This window comes from Macaca nemestrina, chromosome 4 (assembly GCF_043159975.1).
Source record: "Macaca nemestrina isolate mMacNem1 chromosome 4, mMacNem.hap1, whole genome shotgun sequence".
In the NCBI taxonomy this organism is placed as follows: Eukaryota; Metazoa; Chordata; class Mammalia; order Primates; family Cercopithecidae; genus Macaca; species Macaca nemestrina.
This window is the reverse complement of record NC_092128.1, coordinates 149,733,512-149,756,108: the sequence shown is the minus strand read 5'-3', so window position 1 is coordinate 149,756,108 and position 22,597 is coordinate 149,733,512. Positions and strand designations below refer to the sequence as shown.

General features: G+C 55.0%; 1 protein-coding gene across 3 annotated transcripts in view; it reads left to right on the top strand.

Annotated features, from left to right (window-relative positions):
• GRID2I (Grid2 interacting protein) overlaps positions 1-22,269 on the top strand; it is a 62,005-nt gene extending 39,736 nt beyond the window's left edge. For 2 of the 3 annotated variants that reach the window (XM_011769576.3, XM_071095347.1), the window contains 15 exons: positions 1,977-2,131; positions 5,451-5,582; positions 5,806-5,903; positions 6,114-6,231; positions 7,501-7,856; positions 8,414-8,830; positions 10,914-11,001; positions 11,964-12,041; positions 13,154-13,350; positions 13,676-13,831; positions 13,966-14,052; positions 14,706-14,835; positions 14,922-15,040; positions 18,586-18,750; positions 18,993-22,269. In XM_011769576.3, the coding sequence (XP_011767878.1) occupies positions 1,977-2,131; positions 5,451-5,582; positions 5,806-5,903; positions 6,114-6,231; positions 7,501-7,856; positions 8,414-8,830; positions 10,914-11,001; positions 11,964-12,041; positions 13,154-13,350; positions 13,676-13,831; positions 13,966-14,052; positions 14,706-14,835; positions 14,922-15,040; positions 18,586-18,750; positions 18,993-19,064 (2,368 nt within the window). In that variant the 3' untranslated portion in view covers positions 19,065-22,269. The remainder of the gene's footprint in view (positions 1-1,976; positions 2,132-5,450; positions 5,583-5,805; positions 5,904-6,113; positions 6,232-7,500; positions 7,857-8,413; positions 8,831-10,913; positions 11,002-11,963; positions 12,042-13,153; positions 13,351-13,675; positions 13,832-13,965; positions 14,053-14,705; positions 14,836-14,921; positions 15,041-18,585; positions 18,751-18,992) is intronic. The other variant, XM_071095348.1, reaches the window with a different exon arrangement.
• The last annotated feature ends 328 nt before the right edge of the window (positions 22,270-22,597 follow it).

Below are 22,597 nucleotides of genomic sequence, written 5' to 3'. Positions count from 1 at the left end.
TTGGCACCTGGGTGACTTGCTGCCCACAGTTTTGGCTTTTGAATTTTTTTTTTTTTTTTTTTGAAACGGAGCCTCGCTCTGTCCCCCAGGCTGGAGTGCAGTGGCACTATCTCGGCTCACTGCAAGCTCCGCCTCCCGGGTTTACGCCATTCTCCTGCCTCAGCCTCCCGAGTAGCTGGGACTACAGACGCCTGCCACCATGCCCGGCTAATTTTTTGTATTTTTAGTAGAGACGGGGTTTCACCGTGTTCGCCACGATGGTCTCGATCTCCTGACCTCGTGATCTGCCTGCCTCGGCCTCCCAAAGTGCTGGGATTACAGGCGTGAGCCACTGCACCCGGCCTGGCTTTTGAAATTTTAAATTCTTCCCTGCTTCTGGGTCAAAAGATGTTCTCCTACTTCTTTATTTATTTATTTGTTTGTTTATTTATTTATTTATTATTTTGAGACGAGATCTTGCTCTGTTGCCCAGGCTGGAGTACAATGGCATGATCTCAGCTCATTGCAACCTCCGCCTCTCGGGTTCAAGCGATTCTCCTGCCTCAGCCTCCCCAGTGGCTGGGACTACAGGCATGTGCCACCACGCCTGGCTAATTTTTTTTTTTTTTTTTTTTTTTTTGAGACGGAGTCTCGCTCTGTCGCCCAGGCTGGAGTGCAGTGGCGCGATCTCGGCTCACTGCAAGCTCCGCCTCCCGGGCTCACGCCATTCTCCTGCCTCAGCCTCCCGAGTAGCTGGGACTACAGGCGCCCACAACCGCGCCCGGCTAATTTTTTGTATTTTTAGTAGAGACGGGGTTTCACCGTGGTCTCGATCTCCTGACCTTGTGATCCGCCCGCCTCGGCCTCCCAAAGTGCTGGGATTACAGGCGTGAGCCACCGCGCCCGGCCTGGCTAATTTTTTTATTGTTAGTAGAGAGGGGTTTTCGCCACATTGGCCAGGCTGGTCTCGAACTCCTGAGCTCATGATCCACCCACCTCAGCCTCCCAAAGTGCTGGGATTATAGACATGAGCCACCGTGCGTGGCTTGCTCTATATGTTTTTTGTGTTTTTGAGACAGAGTCTTGCTCTGTCACCCAGGCTGGAGTGCGGTGGCGCAATCTCAGCTCACTGCAACCTCCACCTCCCAGTTTAAGCGATTCTCCTACCTCAGCCTCCTGAGTAGCTGGGACTACAGGTACATGCCACCACGCCCAGCTAATTTTTGTATTTTTAGTAGAGAGGGGGGTTTCACTAAGTTGGCCAGACTGGTCTCGAACTCCCGATCTGAGGTGATCCAGCCACCTCAGCCTCCCAAAGTGCTGGGATTACAGTCATGAGCCACCATGCCTGGCCTCTTCTATACGTTTTAATCTTCACAACAGCTCTATGAGGTAGATGCTATTTTTATCCCCATTTTACAGATGAGGAAACTGAGTCACAGAGAAGGTAAGTCACTTGAGAAAGGTCACTTAGCTGGTAAGTGGCAGAGGTGAGATTGGAGTCTGGCTACCCTATCCCTGGAGCCTGCCTTCCTGCCCACTTCTCTCTCTCTTTTTTTTTTTTTTTTTTTTTTTGAGTCAGAGTCTCACTCTGTCTCGCAGGCTGGAGTGCAGTGACACGATCTCAGCTCACTGCAACCTCCACTTCCCAGGCTTAAGCAATTCTCCTGCCTCAGCCTCCCGAGTAGCTGGGCTTCCAGGTGTGCACCACCACGCATGGCTAATTTTTGTATTTTCAGTAGTGACGGGGTTTCACCATGTTGGCTGGGCTGGTCTCGAACTCCTGACCTCAAATGATCCACCTGCCTCGGCCTCTCAAAGTTTTGGGATTACAGGCGTGAGCCACCGTGGCCAGCCCCCCCTTCTGTCTTTCAAGGGCAGGGATAGAGCATGAGGGCAGACACTGTGGCTTGGAAGTCCCGTCTTGTCTACCCCCACTCTGTGCATCATAGTAAGCCCGTGAGTACTGAGCCTCTCGTTCCTGCACCTTCCCCCAGGAACATTGACACCCTCATCGTTGACGTCTACCCTGTGCTGGACACCCCTGCCAAGCAGGTCCTGTGGCAGTTCATCTACCAGCTGCTGACCTATGAGGAGCAGGAGCTCTGCCAGGAGAAAATCGCATGCTTCCTGGGCTACACGGCCATGACAGGTAAGCGTCCTCTCCCCTGCCACTTCCCTGCCTGTAGCTGCTGACTGTCCAGCTCACCAGGTGAACAGACACCTGTTCTCACCTGTGAAGTTTTTTTTGGTTGTTGTTTGTTTGAGACGGAGTCTCGCTCCTGTGCCCCAGGCTGGAGTGCAATGGCGCGATCTCGACTCGCTGCAGCCTCCACCTCCCCGGTTCAAGCGATTCTCCTGCCTGAGCCTCCTGAGTAGCTGGGACTAAAGGCGCATGCTACCACACCCAGATAATTTTTTGTATTTTTAGTAGAGAAGAGGTTTCACTGTGTTAACCAAGATGATCTCTATCTCCTGACCTCATGATCCGCCCTCCTTGGCCTCCCAAAGTGCTGGGATTATAGGTGTGAGCCACCACACCCGGCCCTTTTTTTTTTTTTTTGGAGATGGGGTCTTGCTCTGTTGCCCAGGCTGGAGTGTCATGGTGCCATCACGGCTCACCGCAGCCTCAATCTCCTGGGCTCAAGCAGTCTTCCCGCCCTGGCATCCCAAAGCACAGGGATTACAGGTGTGAGCCACTGCATGTGGCCTCACCTATGGGGTCTTACAGCCGATTTGGGCTCCTCCCACATAGATGTGTCCACAGCCATGCTCGTACACACCCACAATACACCAGGGCTAGGCCCACATGTGGCCCCACGGATGTGCCTTCCCAGCGTGACCTTTATGCGGCATACACAGCATAACCTGAGACTTTAGACACTGCACCTGACCACCTATGGTTTCAGTATTTGCACCCACAAAATGGAAGTGATCTCAGCGGCTGTGCTCGGTACTCTGAGAAGCGTGGCACAGATCAAGGAACTTGTGTAAGGCTGGACGCGCTGGCTCACGCCTATAATCCCAGCGTTTTAGAAGGCTGAGGTGGGAGGATCACTTGAGCTCAGGAGTTCAAGATTAGCCTGGGCAACATAGCAAGAGCCTGTCTCTACCAAAAAAATAAATAAACAAATAATACGTTTTAATTTAGCCAGGTGTAATGCACAACTGTAGTCCCGGCTAGTTGGGAGGCTGAGGTGGGAAGATGGCTTGAGTCCAGGAGATCGAGGCTGCGGTGAGCTATGATCGAGCTACTGCCCTCAAAAAAAAAAAAAAAGAAGAAGAAGAAGAAAGAAAAGAAAAAAAAAGAAATTCATGTGGTTGCCGTTTACAGACATGCCAACACCATCACCAGGATTGTGAGCCCACAACCGCATCCCACCTGGCCAGTGGCTCCCAGTGTACTCTTTCTTGCACATACACAGGCCTGCGGTGCCACGTGTGGCTGCCACCAGTGTGTTCAGCGTGCCCTTTGAATGCCCACAAACCCCTGCACTCAGCATGCAGGCCATGTGGATGGAAGGTGTGCGGAACTTGTGTTCTACCCTGGTCTAGGCACCCTGCCCCTGCTATGAAACCCGCTGCAGGCCAGGCTCGGTAGCTCACGCCGGTAATCCCAGCACTTTGGGAGGCTGAGGTGGGCGGATTGCTTGAGGTCAGGAGTTCAAGACCAGCTTGGGCAACACAACGAGACCCCCATATCTACAAAATACTTAAAAATCAGCCAGGGGTGGTTGGGCATGGTGGCTCACGTCTGTAATCCTAGCAGTTCGGGAGGCCGAGGCAGGTGGATCACTTGAGGTCAGAAGTTTGAGACCAGCTTTGCCAACTGGGGCAACCTCGTCTCTACCAAAAATACAAAAATAAGCCAAGCGTGGTGGCACGCACCTGTAATCCCAGCTACTTGAGAGGCTGAGGCAGGAGAATCACTTGAACCCAGGAGATGGAGGTTATAGTGAGCTGAGATCGCACCACTGCACTCCAGTCTGGGTGACATAGCGAGACTCCATCTCAAAAAAAAAAAAAAAAAAAAAATCAAAAATTAGCCAGGTGTGGTGGCGTGCACCTGTAGTCCCAGCTACTTGGGAGGATGAGGTGGGAGAAGCACTTGAGTTCAGTAGTTGGAGACCAGCCTGGGCAACATAGCAAGATCCCTTCTCTAAAAAAAAAAAAAAATTTAATTAGCTGGGTATGGTGGCATGCACCTGTAATCCCAGCTACTGGGGAGGCAGGAGGGTCTCTTGAGCCTGGAATTCAAGGCTGCACTTAGCCTTGATCGCACTCCAACCTGGGGGACACAGTGAGACCTGTCTAAAAAAAAAAAAAAAATGGCAGGCGTGGTGGCTCACATCTGTAATCCCACAGCACTTTGGGAGGCTGAGGCGGGTGGATCACCTGAGATCAGGAGTTCAAGACCAGCCTGGCCAACATGGTGAAACACCATCTCTACTGAAAAAAAAATACAAAATATTAGCCAGGTGTGGTGGTACATGCCTGTAGTCTCGGCTACTTGGGAGGCTGAGGCTCGGGAATCATTTGAACCCAAGAGGCGGAGGTTGCAGTGAGCTGAAATTATGCACTCCAGCCTGGAGGAGAAAGCCAGACAGGAAGGTAGAAAAGAAGGGAGGGAGGGAGGGAAGGAAGCCAGACTCAGTTGAAAAGGAAGGGGAGGGGAGGGGAGAGGAGGGGATGGAGGGGAGGGGAGGGGAAGGGAGGGGAGGAGCTGCAGTCCCAGGGACCCACAACTTGCTAGGGTTTTAGCAAGAAGCTTGGGCTCCGTGCTGGACAGCACATGTCTTACATATCTGCCTAAGCTCAAAAAACTTCTATTTTGGCCGGGAGCAGTGGCTCATGCCTGTAATCCCAGCACTTTGGGAGGCTGAGGTGGGTGCATCACCTGAGGTCAGGAGCTTGAGACCAGCCTGGCCAACATGGTGAAACCCTGTCTCTACTAAAAATACAAAAATTAGCCATGCGTGGTGATGGACGCCTGTAATCCCAGCTACTCGGGAGGCAGAGGCAGGAGAATCGCTTAAACCTGGGAGGTGGCGGTTGCAGAGAGCTGAGATTGCGCCACTGCACTCCAGCCTGGGCAATAAAAGCAAAACTAAGTCTAAAAAAAAAAAAAAGCAAAAAAAAAAAAAAAAACCTATTTTGCCCATAATCCTCTCTGGGCAGCAGTGACTTGGCCTGGGGCAAGCACAGGGAGTTGAGACTCTGGAAGCTGTTGTCATGAGATCTCTGCTAGGCCCCCGAGCTCAGGCTTGCTGCATTTTGGTGCCACTCCTGGCACCTGGTTTCTTGCCCCGGGGCTTCCCCTCAAGAGCCGTTCTGGAGGCAAGCAGGGCAGACCCCATAGCCTGGGGTCCGCATATTGGTGCAGATGACATCTGCCCTCCCCTCTCTGTTTTGGAGGTCCCTTGTCTGGCTGAGAGGACAAGAGGGCCCCATATTCCCTGCATGTCCCACAGCAGAGCCGGAGCCTGAGCTGGACCTGGAGCCGGAGCCCACACCCGAGCCCCAGCCGCGGAGCTCCATGCGGGCTTCCTCCATGTGCCGCCGCAGCCTCCGGTCCCAGGGCCTGGAGGCTGGCCTCAGCTGCGGTAAGGCCGGTGTCGGGGGGAGGGTATGAAAGGAGCTCAGTTTTTCCACCTGCAAAATGGGCTTGGTGAGGTGGGGAATCCCAGGGAATGGGGCTAAGCAGGGCTCAGGATTGGCCCTCCTGGGTCTGTGGGGCCTGTTGGTTCTGGGCCGGGGCCTGAGCCTTAGAGCTCAGATACATTACCGTACAGACATCGTTACCGTAATGACATTGTTCCTCGGTAGGTCCTGGCGAGTGCCCTGAGATGCCTCTTCCCCTGATCCCAGGCGAGCGCCAAGCGGGCGATGGCACTTCCCTCCCTGAGACCCCCAACCCCAAGATGGTGAGACCTTCTCACTGCCCTCCAGGTGGGGTCAATAGGGGGCGGGGAATGGACGGTCCGTAGAACTGGGCCCAGGAGACCCAGGCCAAGGGGCTGCTTCAGGCTGGGGCAGATCCCTGCCTCCCGGCCCACCCAGGCCTGGCCTCTGAGGCCACATTAGGGCCATGAGGAGAAGTAGGGTGGGCTGGACTCACCCCCGCCTCCCTCCAGATGTCAGCCGTCTATGCAGAGCTCGAGTCTCGACTGAACAGCAGCTTCAAAGGGAAGATGGGGACTGTGTCCAAATCCCGGGCTTCCCCTCCGGGCCCCAGCCCGGCAGTCACCGCAGGTAGGGCTCCAGCCTCTGTCCTCTTGACTGTCCGGGTGTTTCCCTCCACCCCAGGCTCAGCCCTGGAGCTGCTTCTCTGCTCCATCAGGGTCAGGGTTGTCCCAGTCCCTCCCATGGCCCTGTGACCCTCACCTCAGCTGTGGATCAAGACAGTAGCCTGGGTACCGTGGGTTGTGCCTGTAATCCCAGCACTTTGGGAGGCCAAGGCAGGAGGATCAGTTGAGCCCAGGAGTTTGAGACCACCCTGGCAACATAGTGAGACCCCATCTCTACCAAAAAAAAAAAAAAAAATTAGCTGGGCATGGTTGCGTATGCCTGTAGTCCTAACTCCTCAAGAGGCTGAGCTGGGAGGATCACTTGAGCCCAGGAGTTCAAGGCTGCAGTGAGCTGTGATCGAGCCCCTGCACTCTAGCCTGTAAGCAACAGAGCAAGACCCTATCTTAAAAAAGAAAAAGAGGCCGGACGCTGTGGCTCACGCCTGTAATCCCAACACTTTGGGAGGCTGAGGCGGGTGGATCACGAGGTCAGGAGATTGAGACCATCCTGGCTAATACGGTGAAACCCTGTCTGTACAAAAAATACAAAAAAATTAGCCGGGCGTGGTGGCACGTGCCTATAGTCCCAGCTACTCAGGAGGCTGAGGCAGGAGAATTGCTTGAACCCGAGAGGCAGAGGCTGCAGTGAGCTGAGATTGCACTACTGCACTCCAGCCTGGGCAACAGCGAGAATCTGTCTCAAAAAAAAAAAAAAAAAAAAAGAAACAAAGAAAGAAAAAGAAAGAAGGCAGATGTTGGCAGATGACTGTTTCTGAAGAAGTCCCCGAGTTAGCAAGGGGTTATTGGATAAACTATCGAGTGCACGTGTTGTCCTGTGAATGGCACAGCTGGGAAGACAGTTGCTCTGCAGCTCAGAAGGCAGGACCCCTGGGAGATCCTCCTGTCATCTCAGGGCTTTCTGGGCATGCGAGATGCCCCATGACTCTGGGTCTGGGCCCTAGAGAAGCCCCTCCACCCTTTGAGTTAGTGGTGTTCAGTGGCTCCCAGCTGGGACCCCTGGTGACCATTCCAAGGTGAGCTGGCATCCAGCCTGTCCTGAGGCTGAACAATGCTCCTGCTCACTGGGTCTGGCCTTTGGTCATGCTTGGAAGGCAGGGCCGCCCAGGGTCTTCCTGCACTGTGCCCAGAGAGGGAAAGGGGCCCTCTCTCCAGCTTGCACCTGGAACCCCAGTGCTGGCTGAAGAGGAATCCTCATACTCCATCCCCCCTCCAGGGCCCAGGACCCTGTCCGGCGTCTCGTGGCCCAGCGAGCGACTCTTGCCCTCCCCCTGCTACCACCCGCTGTGTTCAGGGGGTCTGGCCTCCCCCAGCAGCTCTGAGTCCCACCCCTACGCCAGCCTGGACAGCAGCAGGGCGCCCTCCCCACAGCCAGGCCCCGGGCCCATCTGCCCTGACAGCCCCCCAAGCCCGGACCCCGCCCGCCCGCCCAGCCGCAGGAAGCTCTTCACCTTCTCCCACCCTGTGCGAAGCCGTGATACTGACCGCTTCCTGGACGTGCTGAGCGAGCAGCTGGGCCCCCGGGTCACCATCGTGGATGATTTCCTGACCCCCGAGAATGACTACGAGGAGGTGGGCACGCAAGCAGGTGTGGAGGGAGGCGGGTGAGGCAAGGTGTGGCGGTCCGCAAAGCAATAGTGTTCCTGGGCTCCTGAAGGGGCCTGCTGCCCTTGGGATCTTCCCCAGGCTATCCCACTCCCTGGCTCAAGCTATCCCACTCCTTGCCCCAGGTTACCCTATCTCCTGTTTGAGGTTATCATGCTCCTTGTCTGAGGTTAGCCCGTATTCACTGTCCCAGGTTAGCCCATTCCTTAGCTCAGGCTATCCCACCCACAGCCTGAGGCTAACCTGTAAGAGGGTCCTATCCTTATTCCAGGCTATCCCCCTCACACCCTGAGGCTAACCCATGAGAGGGTCCTATCCTTAGCCCATGCTATGCCCCTCACAGCTTGAGGCTAACCCATGAGACAGTCCTATCCTTATCCTAGGCTGTCCCCCCACAGGCTGATGCTAACCCGTGAGACGGCCCTATCCTTGTCCCAGGCTATCCCGTGATCCTTCACTTTGCACCTGCTCTAGTCTCTCTGGGCCCAGCCTCACCCTCCCCTTGCCTCTCTCCCCACCACCAGATGAGCTTCCATGATGACCAGGGCAGCTTCGTAACCAATGAGCGGAGCAGCGCCAGCGACTGTGTCAGCAGCAGTGAAGAAGGCAGCTCCCTGACCTACTCCTCCATCTCTGACCACATCCCCCCACCCCCACTCAGCCCCCCTCCACCACCACCCCTGCCTTTCCATGACCCCAAGCCCAGCTCCCGCGGCTCTGATGGTTCCCGGGGCCCTGCTCAGGCGCTGACCAAGCCCCTCACCCAGCTCAGCCACCCAGTCCCTCCACCACCCCCACCGCCCCTGCCTCCACCTGTGCCCTGTGCACCCCCCATGCTGTCCCGGGGCCTGGGCCACCGGCGCAGTGAGACCAGCCACATGAGTGTCAAGCGCTTGCGGTGGGAACAGGTGGAGAACTCAGAAGGCACCATCTGGGGTCAGGTGGGTGACCTGGGACCCACCAGTGCTCTGTACTGGGGGAGGATGGCTTGGGCAGCATCACTGAAGGAAAACCCATCTACCAGGCATCTTCCAACATCATACTCCCTACCCCAAGCAGAGGATGAGTAGACGCCCAGCCCAAGGACATCTCCATGCTTGGGGGCCATTGCAGGCATTGAAGCCAATCTATGTCCCTAAGCCAACGACACACACTGGGGACACCTGGAAATGCCCCCGTACCCATCCTTGAAACCTATCGCTCTTGAGGCCACACGAGTTCTCTTAAACCCTTAAAAGAGCAGCTGGTTCAAACTCCTACACACCAGCCTTCACCCTTTCACTTTGATGCTTGAATTTCCTCCCACACAACACTGCCAGGGTATGCTTGAACACCTTCAGTGATGGGGAACTCACTACCTGTCAAGGTCTTCCTTTCCTCACTGGACAATTTTAACCATCCTTTGTCTTGCTCTGAAATCTTGTCTCCCCAGGATTCCCATGCCCTGTTTTCTTTCTGGCCCTTGAAATCAGGCAGAGCAATCTTATCCACAGACCAAACAATCTGCAAGATGAACAAGGTTCACCCCACCTCTTTTTTTTTCAGGTCATTCTCTTAGAATGTGGTTTCCAGCCCCCACTCCAGTGTCCATGTCCCTGTCAAAGAGACATTCCCAGATGGAACCCCCAATGGGGGTTCCAGCTCAGAGGAGAGAACAGGGTTCTCACTTCCTTTGACCTAGATATCATACTCCTTTTAATATGGCAGGGACTCCTTCCAGCTCCTGAGGCTGCCCCAACCCAGCGCTCATGCTCACCATCATCCTCAACTGCATCTTCTTGGGATCCATAACACGCTCTCACGTGTAGTCACACTGGGCAGAAGCATGCTTGTGATTTTTTCCCCACTGCCATCTCCTGGGTCCTAGTTATGTCTCCTGCCTTCTCAGCCAAGATATCATCAGCCCACATCTCCAGGGACCCTTTCCAAGTTGCTAATAAAGATGCTCAGTGAGGCCATTCTTGGTGGTTCATGCCTGTAATCCCAGCACTTTGGGAGGCTGAGGTGGGAGGACTGCTTGAGCCCAGGAGTTCAAGGCAAGCCTGGGCAACATAGTGAGATCTCGTCTCTACAAAGAATTCAAAAAATTAGCCGGACATGGTGGTGCATGCCTGTGGTCCCAGCTACTCGGGAGGCTGAAGAGGGGGGATCACTTGATTCCCAGAGGTGGAGGTTGCAGTAAGCCAAGATGGCACCACTGCAGTTCAGCCTGGGGTACAGAGTGAGACCCTATCTCAAAAAAAAAAACAAAACAAAACTCAGACAAGGGCACAAATAGGGACCTCCTGAGTCCCCTGGAGACCTCACTCCTGCCAACCTTAAACCAGTCTCCAAGTCTTGCTCCACAGCGTGGTTCTTCCTTTGGTTACCAAAGGCGGAGACAGGGACACAGGTCACACATCTGGCCAAGCCCAAATCCATCCTCAGTGTCCCTGCCCTGCAGCTGTGTTCTAAGACTTCATTCCCCTGCCTGCCCTCCCTTTGGGCCGTCTCCCTTTGGCAGGCACCCCATCCTCACTCCCTGTCCCAGCCCCAGGCTGTCACCTCTCATCTATGCCATTCATCACAGCCACGTGTCCAGCGTCTGGCCCTTAGGCTGTCACAGCTGCAGTTCTCCCTGCAGCAGCTCACTCTGCCCAGGGCAGCCCTGGTGAACTCACCGCCCTCCAAGGAGACCTAATGACAGAGCCAGACCCCTGAGCCACCTCCGGTAGCCCCTTACTTGGCTCTAGCCTCTTCACAGCTCCTTCATGCCCCTGCTTCAGTCCCACCTTGCTGGCTTCTGCACGAGTAGAGTTCCAAGTCTTGAGTCTCGATTAACCCAAAGAGGCGCTGGCTCAGCACCCAGTGACTCGGATGATCTGGCTTTTTCTGCAGTCTCCTCCGGCTCTGGGCTTGATCCCAGCACCTGATGGGTGCTTTTGCTCGGAAAGTCTCCAGGGCGGCCCTCAGAGGGTGGGAAGTGGGAGTCCAGTCCAGCTGCTGCTGCTCTTCCTCCTCTGAACTTCCCATCTTCCCTGGCAGCTCGGGGAAGACTCCGACTACGACAAGCTGAGTGACATGGTGAAATACCTTGACCTGGAGCTCCACTTCGGCACCCAGAAACCTGCTAGTGAGTGGCCTGATGGCCTTAGGGGAACCCCAGATACCACACCATCTGTGACAGCCCCAGGCTTAGTATCTCCCAGGGCTGCACTGACTGCTATTTAACCTGATGTGTCCTCAAGCCTTCCGTCCCTGAGTTATTTAATAGCTGGCATTTAGGCCGGGCACAGTGGCTCATGCCTGTCATCCCAGCACTTTGGGAGGCTGAGATGGGTGGATCGCCTGAGCTCAGGAGTTCGAGACCAGCCTGGGCAACGTGGGAAAACCCCTGTCTCTACCAAAAATACAAAAAATTAGCCAGGCATGGTGGAGGATGCCTGTGGTTCCCAGCTACTTGGGAGGCTGAGTTGGGAGGATCAATTGAGCCTGGGAGGTGGAGGTTGCAGTGAGCCGTGATCACACCACTGCACTCCAACCTGGTAACCTGGGTGACCCAGTGAGACCCTGTCTCAAAAAAAAAAAAAAAAAAAGCTGGCATTTATTGTGCAGTGATCAAATACCAGGGACTCTAATTTCTAAATCCCATGGCAACTCTATGATGTACATACTGTGATCACCACCCACTTCCTCATGAGGAAGCACAGAGAGGTGAGGTAATTTGTTCACAGTCACACCGTAGACAGGGGGCATCCACAAATATAGCTTCCAGGCTCCCTTGCCCTCACCCTTTCCTGGGTATCTCCCTGTCGTTGCTGGGTGGAACAGGCGGTCCCAGGATGGAACAGAAAGACCTGGCCTCCTGCAGCATGGAGGATGCACAGGGCACGGGGTGGGGGAGGTTACACACAGGACCTGAGGCCTGAGGGTCCCTGACCTGAGGAATGAGGGGACTATGGACATGCGTAGCTGATTAAGTCGAGGTCGTCCTTAGGGGGAATCGTGGCTGTTGGCTGTGGCCACACCACTCCTGGGCCTTCCCACTGCAGCCTCAGCCTAGCCCCCTTCGTAAACTGTCAGTTTCTTTTCCAGAACCGGTGCCGGGGCCGGAGCCCTTCCGGAAGAAGGAGGTGGTGGAGATCCTGTCCCATAAGAAGGCCTACAACACCTGTGAGGGTCCGGGGAACCCCAGAGGGTGTAGGGGGCAGGTGGCGGCCCTTTCTCTGGGTCTCAGACCTGCCCAGGTGGATGACAGAGATTAGGCGGTGGGGACCCGGACTCCAGTCGCTCAGCGCGGTGAAGGCCCCCTCCCAGGCCCCATAGCCAGCCAGATCCCACCTGGGCGCAGGTGCCGGCCCCGCCCTCACTGTGTAATCAACTCCCCGGTTCTGGCCCCGCCTCCAGCCTCATTCCCTCTCTCCGCAGGCCCCGCCCTTGTCCCTGGCCCGACCCCCATAGGCTCCACCCAGCTTCTTAATCTAGCGCCTCGAGAACCCCGTCCTCACCCTTAAATCGGTCTATGAAAGACCGTCTCTATTTCAGGGCCCGCCCCTGCCCCGCCCCCTACGGCACCCCTCGCAGGCCCCGCCCCTGTTCCTTGCCTTCTCCATTCTGTCTCCTCCCTGTAGCCGAAGCCCATCTGGAAGGTCCGCCCTCTCCCTGCTGGTCCCCGCCCTCTACCCCAGCTCGATCTCAACCAGCAGCGCCGCTCCTTTTCCTTGCTCCTGCCCCCCCCAGGCTCCTCACAGTAGCCCAGGCCAATCCCAAAGCCCCGCCCTCTTTCCACCTGAGTCCCGCCCCAGTTTAATCCTCGTAGACCCCGCCCTGTTCATTGTTCCCCACCCCTCTAAAGTTCCTCCAGTAGCCCAGGCCCCGCCCCAGCTCTCCCTCGCAGGTCTACCCGCTTTCCTTGTCCTCTGCCCCTTCAGATTCCCCCCTGTAGCCTGGGCCAACCTGGAAGCCCCGCCCTCTTCCTGCCGGGCCCCAACCTCTCCTTGCCCCTGCTCACCGATCGGCCCCGCCCCTTTTCCTTTTTTCTTCCCCTCCCCTTAGCCCAGGCCAATCTTGAAGCGCCGTCCTCTCCTCACCCGGTACCCGCCTCAGCGCATCCTCTGGTCCCTGTCCGCGTTTCTGGTCCCTCCAGCCTCAAGGCCCCGCCCTCTCCCGTAGGCCCCGCCCCGTCCCCGCTTCTCTCCGCCTCTGCCCTCCCTCTCCGTCTTGGATCCCATCCGGCCCCGACCCCGCCCCCGCCCCGCCCACTCACCGCGCCGCCCCGCCCGCAGCCATCCTCCTGGCTCACCTGAAGCTGAGCCCCGCGGAGCTGCGCCAGGTGCTGATGAGCATGGAGCCCCGGCGCCTGGAGCCCGCGCATCTGGCGCAGCTGCTGCTCTTCGCGCCCGACGCCGACGAGGAGCAGCGCTACCAGGCCTTCCGCGAGGCGCCCGGCCGCCTCAGCGAGCCGGACCAGTTCGTCCTGCAGGTGCCGCGACCACAGTCCCGCCCCGAGGCCTCGGCCGGCTCCATAGGGGCTGTCGCTGTGGCCAGTGCTGCTGGAGTCCCGCGCCCCTTCGAGGGCCGCCACTGCGCCCAGGCCTCTGTGTCCCAGTTTAACATTAACCTTTAATGGCCAGGTCCCATCAGGGGTCCAAGGTACATGGGAGGTGGGCTCCCCCAGGGGTCGTGCTTATTCTTCCTACCGGAATATCGGGCCCAAGCATTTAGCAGACCCCCCACCCCAAAGCCTGCAGTGGGGCAGAGGGTCCCAGGAAGGGGATGGGTGAATCCTGGCTCTGCCTTCGAGGCAGATGCTGTCAGTTCCCGAATACAAGACGCGCCTGCGCAGCCTCCACTTCCAGGCCACGCTTCAGGAGAAGACAGAGGAGATCCGTGGCAGCCTTGAATGCTTGCGCCAGGCCTCTCTGGAGCTCAAAAACAGTCGGAAGCTCGCCAAGATCCTGGAGGTCAGGGGGCATACCCTCCCTGGCACCCTATCTGCTTCTCTGCCTCCTGGGGCTTCCAGCATGGAGGCCCATCCAGAGAGCAGGGTGGGTGGGTGGTGGTGGAGGACAGGACCTGCCCACCTTCTCGTCCACAGTTTGTGTTGGCCATGGGCAACTATCTCAACGATGGACAGCCCAAAACCAACAAGACCACTGGCTTCAAGATCAACTTTCTGACAGAGGTGAGGGGGCCTGCCGGCAGCAATTAACTGGTTTGCTCTAGCAGCAAGGCGCTGACGCCAAGGGGTGGCAGAGGGCAGGAGTGGACATTGTGACCAAGGAGGGCTCTTCTCCTAGCAGGAAAAGGGCTACATTGAAGCCAGGATGTGACTGCAGCAAAGGGTGGGGTGTGGTGGTGTAGGGGAACACACTCCCAGGATTTGGAAAAATGGAGTGAGGGGAAAGAGTTGGAAAGAGAGTGTCAAAGGCTGGGGATTGAGCTGGGTGTGGTGGCTCATGCCTGTAATCCCAGCACTTTTGGAGGCCAAGGTGGGAGGATCACTTGAGGCCAGGAGTTGGAGACTAGCCTGGACAACATAGCAAGACCCCAGTTCTACAAAAATAATTGGCCAGGCATGACACATACCTGTAGTCCAAGCTACTTGGGAGACTGAGGTGGAAGGATTGCTTGAGCCTAGGGGTTTGAGGCAGTAGTGAGCTATGATGGAGCCACTGCACTCTGGTCTGGGCAATAGAGCAAGACCCTGCTATTTAAAAAAAAGGGGGAGGGACAAGAATTGATCACTGATGCCACAGTAGTCCAGGAGAAGCTGGGCCCATGTGACCCCATCTGATGGGGTCCTTGATGGGGATGTATGTTGGGGGTCACTTGCAGCTGAACTCCACCAAGACAGTAGATGGGAAGTCCACTTTCCTGCACATCCTTGCCAAATCGCTGAGCCAGCACTTCCCTGAACTCCTGGGCTTTGCTCAGGACCTGCCCACCGTGCCCCTGGCTGCCAAAGGTATGCTGGGTGGGTGGATGAGGCAGAGGCATGCTGTCCTGGGCTGGGAGAGTGGCCCCATGTGGCCTCTGTCCTTTTCCCTACAGTGAACCAACGGGCTCTGACCAGTGACCTGGCCGACCTCCATGGCACTATCAGCGAGATACAGGATGCCTGCGAGAGCATTTCCCCCTCCAGCGAGGACAAGTTTGCAGTGGTCATGTCAGCATCCTCTAAGCAGCCTGTTCCTGCACCAGGCTGGATGGTGGGATGGTTGGGTGGAGCTGGCTACGGCTCCAGTGGCCACTGGAGACCTTGACTTCCTGCAGAGATTCTGGGCACAGGCTGCTGTGCACCCAGGGTTCCTGGAAGAGGCTCCATGCTGGGCTGTTTATTGATTGATTGATTGATTGATTGATTGGGACAGGGCCTCACTCTGTCACCCAGGCTATGCCTGGCTAATTTTTGTATTTTTAGTAGAGACAGGGTTTTGCCATGTTGCCCAGGCTGATCTCAAACTCTTGGGGTCAAGTGATCTGCCTGCCTCAACCTCCCAGAGTGCTGGGATTACAGGCATGAGCCATAACACCGTGTCCCATCCTGGATTATAAATTTATTTTATTTTATTTTATGTATTTATGTATGTATGTATTTATTTTATTTTATTTATTTTTTGAGACAGAGCCTTGCTCTGTTGCCCAGGCTAGAGTGCAGTTGGGCGATCTTGGCTCACTGCAGCCTCCGCCTCCCAGGTTCAAGCTATTCTCTTGCCTCAGCCTCCCAAGTAGCTGGGATTACAGGCACCCACCACCACATCTGGCTTATTTTTGTATTTTTGGTAGAGACATGGGTTCACTGTGTTTTCCAGGTTGGTCTTGAACTCCTGACCTCAGGTGATCCACCTGCCTCAGCCTCTCAGAGTGCTGGGATTACAGGCCTGAGCCACTGCACTTAGCCCTGGGTCATTTACAATCCCAAGGCATTTATAATGCCAAGTCTGTGCGTAACTGAAGCCAGGGCTCTTTTGAGTGCCCCAAAGCCACTGTCCCATCTGTCCTCTGGGGCACTGTAGCCCAGAGCTAAGTCTCAAAATTACAAGGAGCAGCCTGTCAGGGTGGGACATTCCCACTGAGCCCCCCAGCAGGGCCTGGCCAGTGGGTGACAGAGGCCCAGATAGGAAGACAGGCAAGAAGGGCATGTGGCACTTCTCCCTGCTCCCCATCTCTGGCTCCAACACCCCTTGGCAGGGAACACAGGGTTTTCCCTAAGGCTGAAGCTAGGTAAGGAGGAGAGGTCTGGGGGCTGTGCCTGTGGCCAGGGCAGTAGGTGATGAAAGCGCCTGTCACATATCTCTGACTGCAGCACATGGGGCCTGGTGCGGGTGAGTGTCTGAGTAGGAATTTGATGTCAGATCCACCCCTGCCCCTTCCTCTTAGGCAGAAGATCTGCAGAGAATCATTAAGCAAACTCTACAGCTTGGGCAAGGTGCTTTTCACCATCTCCTTTCACCCACTTCACACCCAGATTTTTGTTTTGTTTTGAGACAGAGTCTCGCACTGTCGCCCAGGCTGGAGTGCAATGGCGCGATCTCGGCTCACTGCAACCTCCACCTCCCAGGTTAAAGCACTTCCTCTGCCTCAGCCTCCCAAGTAGCTGGGTTTACAGGTGCCCACCACCACACCCGGCTAATTTTTTGAATTTTTTAGTAGACACGGGGTTTCACTATGTTGGTCAGGCTGGTCTCAAACTCCTGACATCGTGATTCACCCGCCTCGGCCTCCCAAAGTGCTGGGATTACAGCCATGAGCCACCGTGCCCAGCCCACCCAGATGTTTTGCAGATGTGAAAACTGAGGCTGTTTAGGTGAGGGTTAGTCCACTCTAGCATCCCTCAGTCTAGGGGTATTGGCCTGCTTCCTTGGGCTTGGAGGTCCCCAGAGACAAGACAGATGGTCACATTCAAGGGTAGCCTCTGGGCCAGGTACAGTGGCTCATGCCTGTAATCCTAGCACTTTGGGAGGTCAAAGCTGAGAGATCACTTGAGGCCAGGAGTTTGAGAACAGCCTGGGCAACATAGCGGGACCCCATCTCTACAAAAGAATTTGAAAATGAGCCTGGCATGGTGGTGCATGCCTGTAGTCCCAGCTACTCAGGAGGCTGGGGCTAGAGGATCACTTGAGCCTAGGAGTTCAAGGTTGCAGTGAGGTATGATCACACCACTGCACTCTAGCCGGGTGACAGAGTGAGACCCTGTCTCAAAAATAAAATGAAGGCAGTCCAGGCACGGTGGCTCATATCTGTAATCCCAACACTTTGGGAGGCCAAGGAGGGCAATTCACCTGAGGTCAGGAGTTCAAGACCAGCCTGGCCAACATGGTGAAACCCTGTCTCTACTAAAAATACAAAAATTAGCCAGGTGTGGTGCCATGTGCCTGTAATCCCAGCTACTTAGAAGGCTGAGGCAGGAGAATCACTTGGACCCAGGAGGCGGAGGTTGCAGAAAGCCAAGATCGTGCCATTGCACTCCAGTCTGGGCAACAGAGCAAGACTCTGTCTCAAAATTAATTAATTAATTAATTAATCAATTAAAGGCAGCCTCTGCAAAGGAAATTGACCTGGCATATCAGACAGGCATAGGCCCAAATCCTGACTCATTTGCTTACCTGCTGTGGGACTATGGGCAAGTCACTTACCGTCTCTGAGCCCAGTTTTCTCATCAGGAAAAAGAGGGGTCATGAGAACCGCCACCACAGTGGTCATTAATTGATATGACCCTGGTGGGTTCAATCATGGCTCAGGTACCACAGTGCTTGCTGTGTGATCTTGGACTAGTTGCTAAAGTCTTCTGTGCTTTAATTTGTTCGCATGTGAAATAGAGATTATCTACCTCATAGAGGTGTTAAATGATGATTCAACAAGCTTGGAACAAAGCTTGGCACCGTTTTAAGTGCTGAAAACATGATAGCAATTCAACCACCGAATCTTTTTGCATGTATCAGATGCTATTCTAAGCCCTGGAGGTGCAAGGAGGGAGTGAGCTTTCACTTAGGCGGTAGGAAATGAACTTATGAACAATTTCAGATCATGACAAATGCTCTAGAAAACAGAGTAAGGCCTAAGGCCTGGTGCAGTGGCACACACCTGTAATCCCAGCACTTTGGGAGGCCAAGGTGGGAGGATCACTTGAGCCCAGGAGTTGAGACCACCCTAGACAATATAGACCCTATCTCTATTTTAAAAATCAAAAAATTATCTGGGTGTGATGGTGTGAGCCTCTGGTCCCAGCTACTTGGGAGGCTAAGGTGGGAGGATCACTTGAGCCTGGGAGGTAGACGCTGGAATGACCTGTGAGCTGTGATCACACCACTGCACTCCAGCCTGAGCAACAGAATAAGACCCTGTCTCAAAAAAAAAAAAAAAAAAAAGTAAGGCCTAGCGAGTGACAGAGGGGCCTACTATAAATGGCTGGTTGGGGAAGAAGGTGGCAGTGGAAGCTTCTGATCAGAGACCCAGGGCCTGGCCCTGCAGAGAGAACAGGGGTGAATGGCCTGAGGCCGCACTGGCTGTGGCCAGTTCCCGGATGAGCTTAGTGGCCAGTGAGACTGGAGTCCCTTAACAGAACCCGGTTCCCTGTTGGACACAGGACCTGGCCCTTGGAAGAACTCAGGCCAACCGGGAATAGGGCTGCTAGGGGACCTGTCTGTCTGGGGCCACCACTCGAGACCCTGGGGGCATCAGCGGACTGGCTGTTTCCTTAACTGAGGCCTGTCAGTCCTTCCTGGAGACGGCCCAGCCGGCGCTTCGGGCGCTGGACGGGCTGCAGCGCGAGGCCATGGAGGAGCTGGGCAAGGCGCTGGCCTTCTTCGGGGAGGATTCCAAGGCCACCACCTCTGAGGCTTTCTTCGGCATCTTTGCAGAGTTCATGAGCAAATTCGAGGTGAGCCCCGGTGGAGACCTGAGGGGCCCTTTTGGAGAGGTGGGGACCAGAGGCCAAATGAAGGGATCCTCCATGAAGCCAGGGCTGGGAAAGGGGCCCCCGTGAGAGACACATCCCCCTAATCCCCTGGTGGGGCGGGTTGCAGCCTCAGTGCTGGCTGTCTAGTGTGGGAAGAGACAGGGAAGGCGTCACAGGTTCCTGGGACCACTGACCACCCCTACCTCTGTGTTCCCCCTCCCCAGCGAGCGCTGAGTGACCTGCAGGCCGGGGAGGGCCCGCGCAGCTCCGGGATGGTTTCACCCCTGGCCTGGTGACAGTGGCCACACCGCGTCCTCTGCGGCCTGAGCAGGGAGATGGAGGCCGAGAGGGCAGCCCAGACACTGCTGAGGTCCAGGGCCACTACGCCCTAGGCTCCGAGCACACCGCCAGCCTCTCCTGCAGCTACCTCAGCCGCCAAGCTGTGGCCGGGCCCTCCTCTGCCAACCCTTGTTCCTACCCCCAGCCCTGGAGCCAGATGCCCTAGGAGCGGGTGCTGAGTGTATCTGCGCCTGGAGGACCATGCTCCGTTGGCTTCCTGGGCCCACTTCCCGCCTCGCTCCTGGGCTGTCAGGGACACCCAGAGAGTGGATTACAAAGTGGCCACATTCCTGGGACATGTGGACCTTTTTTCTGATCCTGCTCCTAGCGGGTCCCTGTGAGGAGGCCGACACCCTTGAGCATGACCCTGCAGGTGGGCGCGAGACGGGAGAGGGCGGAAAGCAACGTAGAGGGGCCCTGGGGATGGGCACGCCCAGCCTGGGCCTTGGAAGCTGGCTTCAGAGACACAGGAGAGAGAGGCCTGGGAGAGATGCAGGGAAGGAAGGACTGTAGGAGGAAGACCTCCTATGTCAGGCTGCAGAATTGAGGTTTCATGCAGTGGACAAACCCGAACCTGTGTAGAAGTGGCCCAGTTGGAAGTGGGGAGCCTGGGAGTGGAATAGGCATAGTCAAGGTAGAGCATACAGAATGGGGAGGTGTTGAGGCAGGAGGTGAGCAGGATCTGGTGGCCGACTGCCAGACTTCTCACCTGGACGGATAGTGATGTTCCCTGGAGCAAGTCACGAGACCAGGGCAGGTTTGGGGGCAGATGACACAATCTGGGATGTGTTTGGGACCCAAATGGTTATTTTCCATGTGCCTAGGCATACAGCAGGAGGTACCTGGGTACCAGGAGCAGGAGCAGGTGGCGTGGTGGGCAGGGAGGGAGGGTGTGTGAACTCTTTCACCTTTTTTAAATTATCTGATTGGCAGATCCTTGCATCAGACAGCTTCCTTCATTGCACCTTTCTTTTTTTTTTTTTTTTTTTGGAAAAGTCTGAAATGGGCTTTAATCCTGTCTCTTGGATTCTTTTTCTCCCACTGCAATCAAATGGCTTGCATTGCACCTGGGCAGTACTGGTGACCTGTTCCATTCTTCCCAGTCTCCCCTAGGCCCCTCTTGGAAGCCATCTTTGCTTTTTTGTTCCTTGCACACAACTACCATACAAAAACGTCAAAACCAAAATATATACTGCAAGGGGGTTGTGGCTAGTGGGATACATTTCTCCCTAGCAGCTCAAGCAGAATCGTTTCCGAAAGTTCCCAGTGCCTGTGTCTCTGGGAAACATGTCAGGAGGTCAGTTAAAACCTCTGCAGTTTGGGCGCGGTGGCTCATGCCCGTAATTCCACCACTTTGGGAGGCCGAGGCAGGCGGATCACCTGAGGTCAGGAGTTCAAGACCAGCCTGGCCGACATAGTGAAGCCCCGTCTCTGCTAAAAATACCAAAAATTAGCCGGGCGTGGTGGCACGCACCTGTATTCCCAGTTACTTGGGAGGCTGAGGCAGAAGAATTGCTTGAATCCAGGGGGCGGGGGTTGCAGTGAGCCAAGATCCTGCCACTGCACTCCAGCCTGAGCGACAGAGTGAGACTCCATCTGAAAAAACAAAACAAAACAAAACAAAACACCTTACATGAGTGTAGAAATTATAGACTGCAACAGGCGTGATCTCCAGGCCTGGTTAGCCCACATGGCATTTTCCTGCAAGTTAGAAACACGTGTCCATTCCAGGAGTCCTAACCTCTTGGTTGCACAGTGTGGCAGGCCAAGCACCAGCTGGGTTTCCTCCCTAACATGCCTTGTATTGGTTTTCTGTTTGCTACAACAATAGTGCATAACAAACTGTCCCAAAACTCATTGGCTTCAAACAGCAATCACTTCCTACTCGGAATCTCTGGGTCCCAGTTCTGATCTGAGCTAGGCTCTGCATCCTTAGTCAGCTATGAGTCAGTGAAGCAGCTTTGGGAATCAGGCCAGGCAATCTTATGTCTAGGGCGTTTGGCTGGAAAAGCTGGTAGAGCCCTGTGGGGTCTCTCATTTTGCACCCAAATCGCCAGGATTCTTTTTATGAGGGAACCGGGGGTCAAAGAGCGTGAACAAGCAAAGGCACAGAAGATGGCTTGAGGCTGAGGCTCAGAGCTGGTACACTGTGCCTTCTGCCACAATCTGCTGTCCATCCAAATGACAAGGCCAGCTGATTCTAGAGTAAGGGAAACAGGCTCTGCTGAGAGATGTCGCAAAACCACTCCACACAGGGTGTGGATTCAGGGATAGATGGAGGATCAGGACCACTTTTGCAATTATCTACTACATACCCTCTTGGCCAGCGGTGCAGATCCCAGCCTCCTTAAAATTCTCAATGGCCTTGGTGCTGCCTGGACCCAGCACAGATCTCGTTCCCCATCCCCATGTACTCACCAAGTGGCATGCTTCTGTCTGTCTTACCTGGTCATCCATGAATTACCTGACCTCTATCCAGACACTTAATCCAGGCCGGGCGCAGTGGCTCATGCCTGTAATCCCAGCACTTTGGGAGGCCGAGGTAGGTGGATCACTTGAGGTCAGGAGTTTGAGACCAGCCTGCCCAATGTGGTGAAACCTTGTCTCTACTGAAAATACAAAAATTAGCCAAGTGTGGTGGCACGTGCCTGTAATCCCAGCTACTCGGGAGGCTGAGGCACAAGAATCACTTGAACTTGGGAGGCAGAGGTTGCAATGTGCCAAGATTGTGCCACTGAACTCCAGCTCTGTTGACAGAGGGAGACTCTGTCTCAAAAAATAATAATAGTAATCGTGCCACTGCACTCCAGCCTGGGCGACAAAGCGAGACTCCGTCTCAAAAATAATAGTAATAATAGTAATACATAAATAAATGAAATAGATACTTAGTCCAGTAGGCAGTGTGGTCTGTGCCTGCCTGGCAACCAGTCTCACCCTTCTGCTGGGAAAAGCTTCTTGTTTCTCCTTTCAGAAATTCTCTCTCCCCTACTCCCAAGGCCTGGAGCTCGGGTAACTGGATAAGGATGATCCTTTGACTCTGGCTGTGTGGCTCAGAGTCAGTCCAGGCCTCCAGCTGGCACTGTTTGAAAAAGAGACTCACTTTGCTCTGGAATTTCTGGGTGTATAGAAGGTAGGAGTCAGGAGGGGCTTCCAACACCACCACATGAAGGTCACCTGCCTGGATATAAAGCTAGTACAGAAGAGAAAAAGAGGGGAGAAGATCACCATATACATCCCACTGTCCCTGGATCTAGCCATACCTGAAGCACACACTGGACCTGTCGGTCTTCAAGCCAACAGATTCTTCCTCCGTTTAAAAGAATTTTAAATGTATTTAAATTCCCTGGCTTAGGCTGGTTTGAATGGTTGCTATTACTTACAACCCTGAAAGGGTTAACTAACAGACCCATTAACAGATGCTGATGGATGTTCAGTAGTCAGTGAGAGCTCTTCCTCCATACACACATTGGCCAATGCTTTTTATATTTTA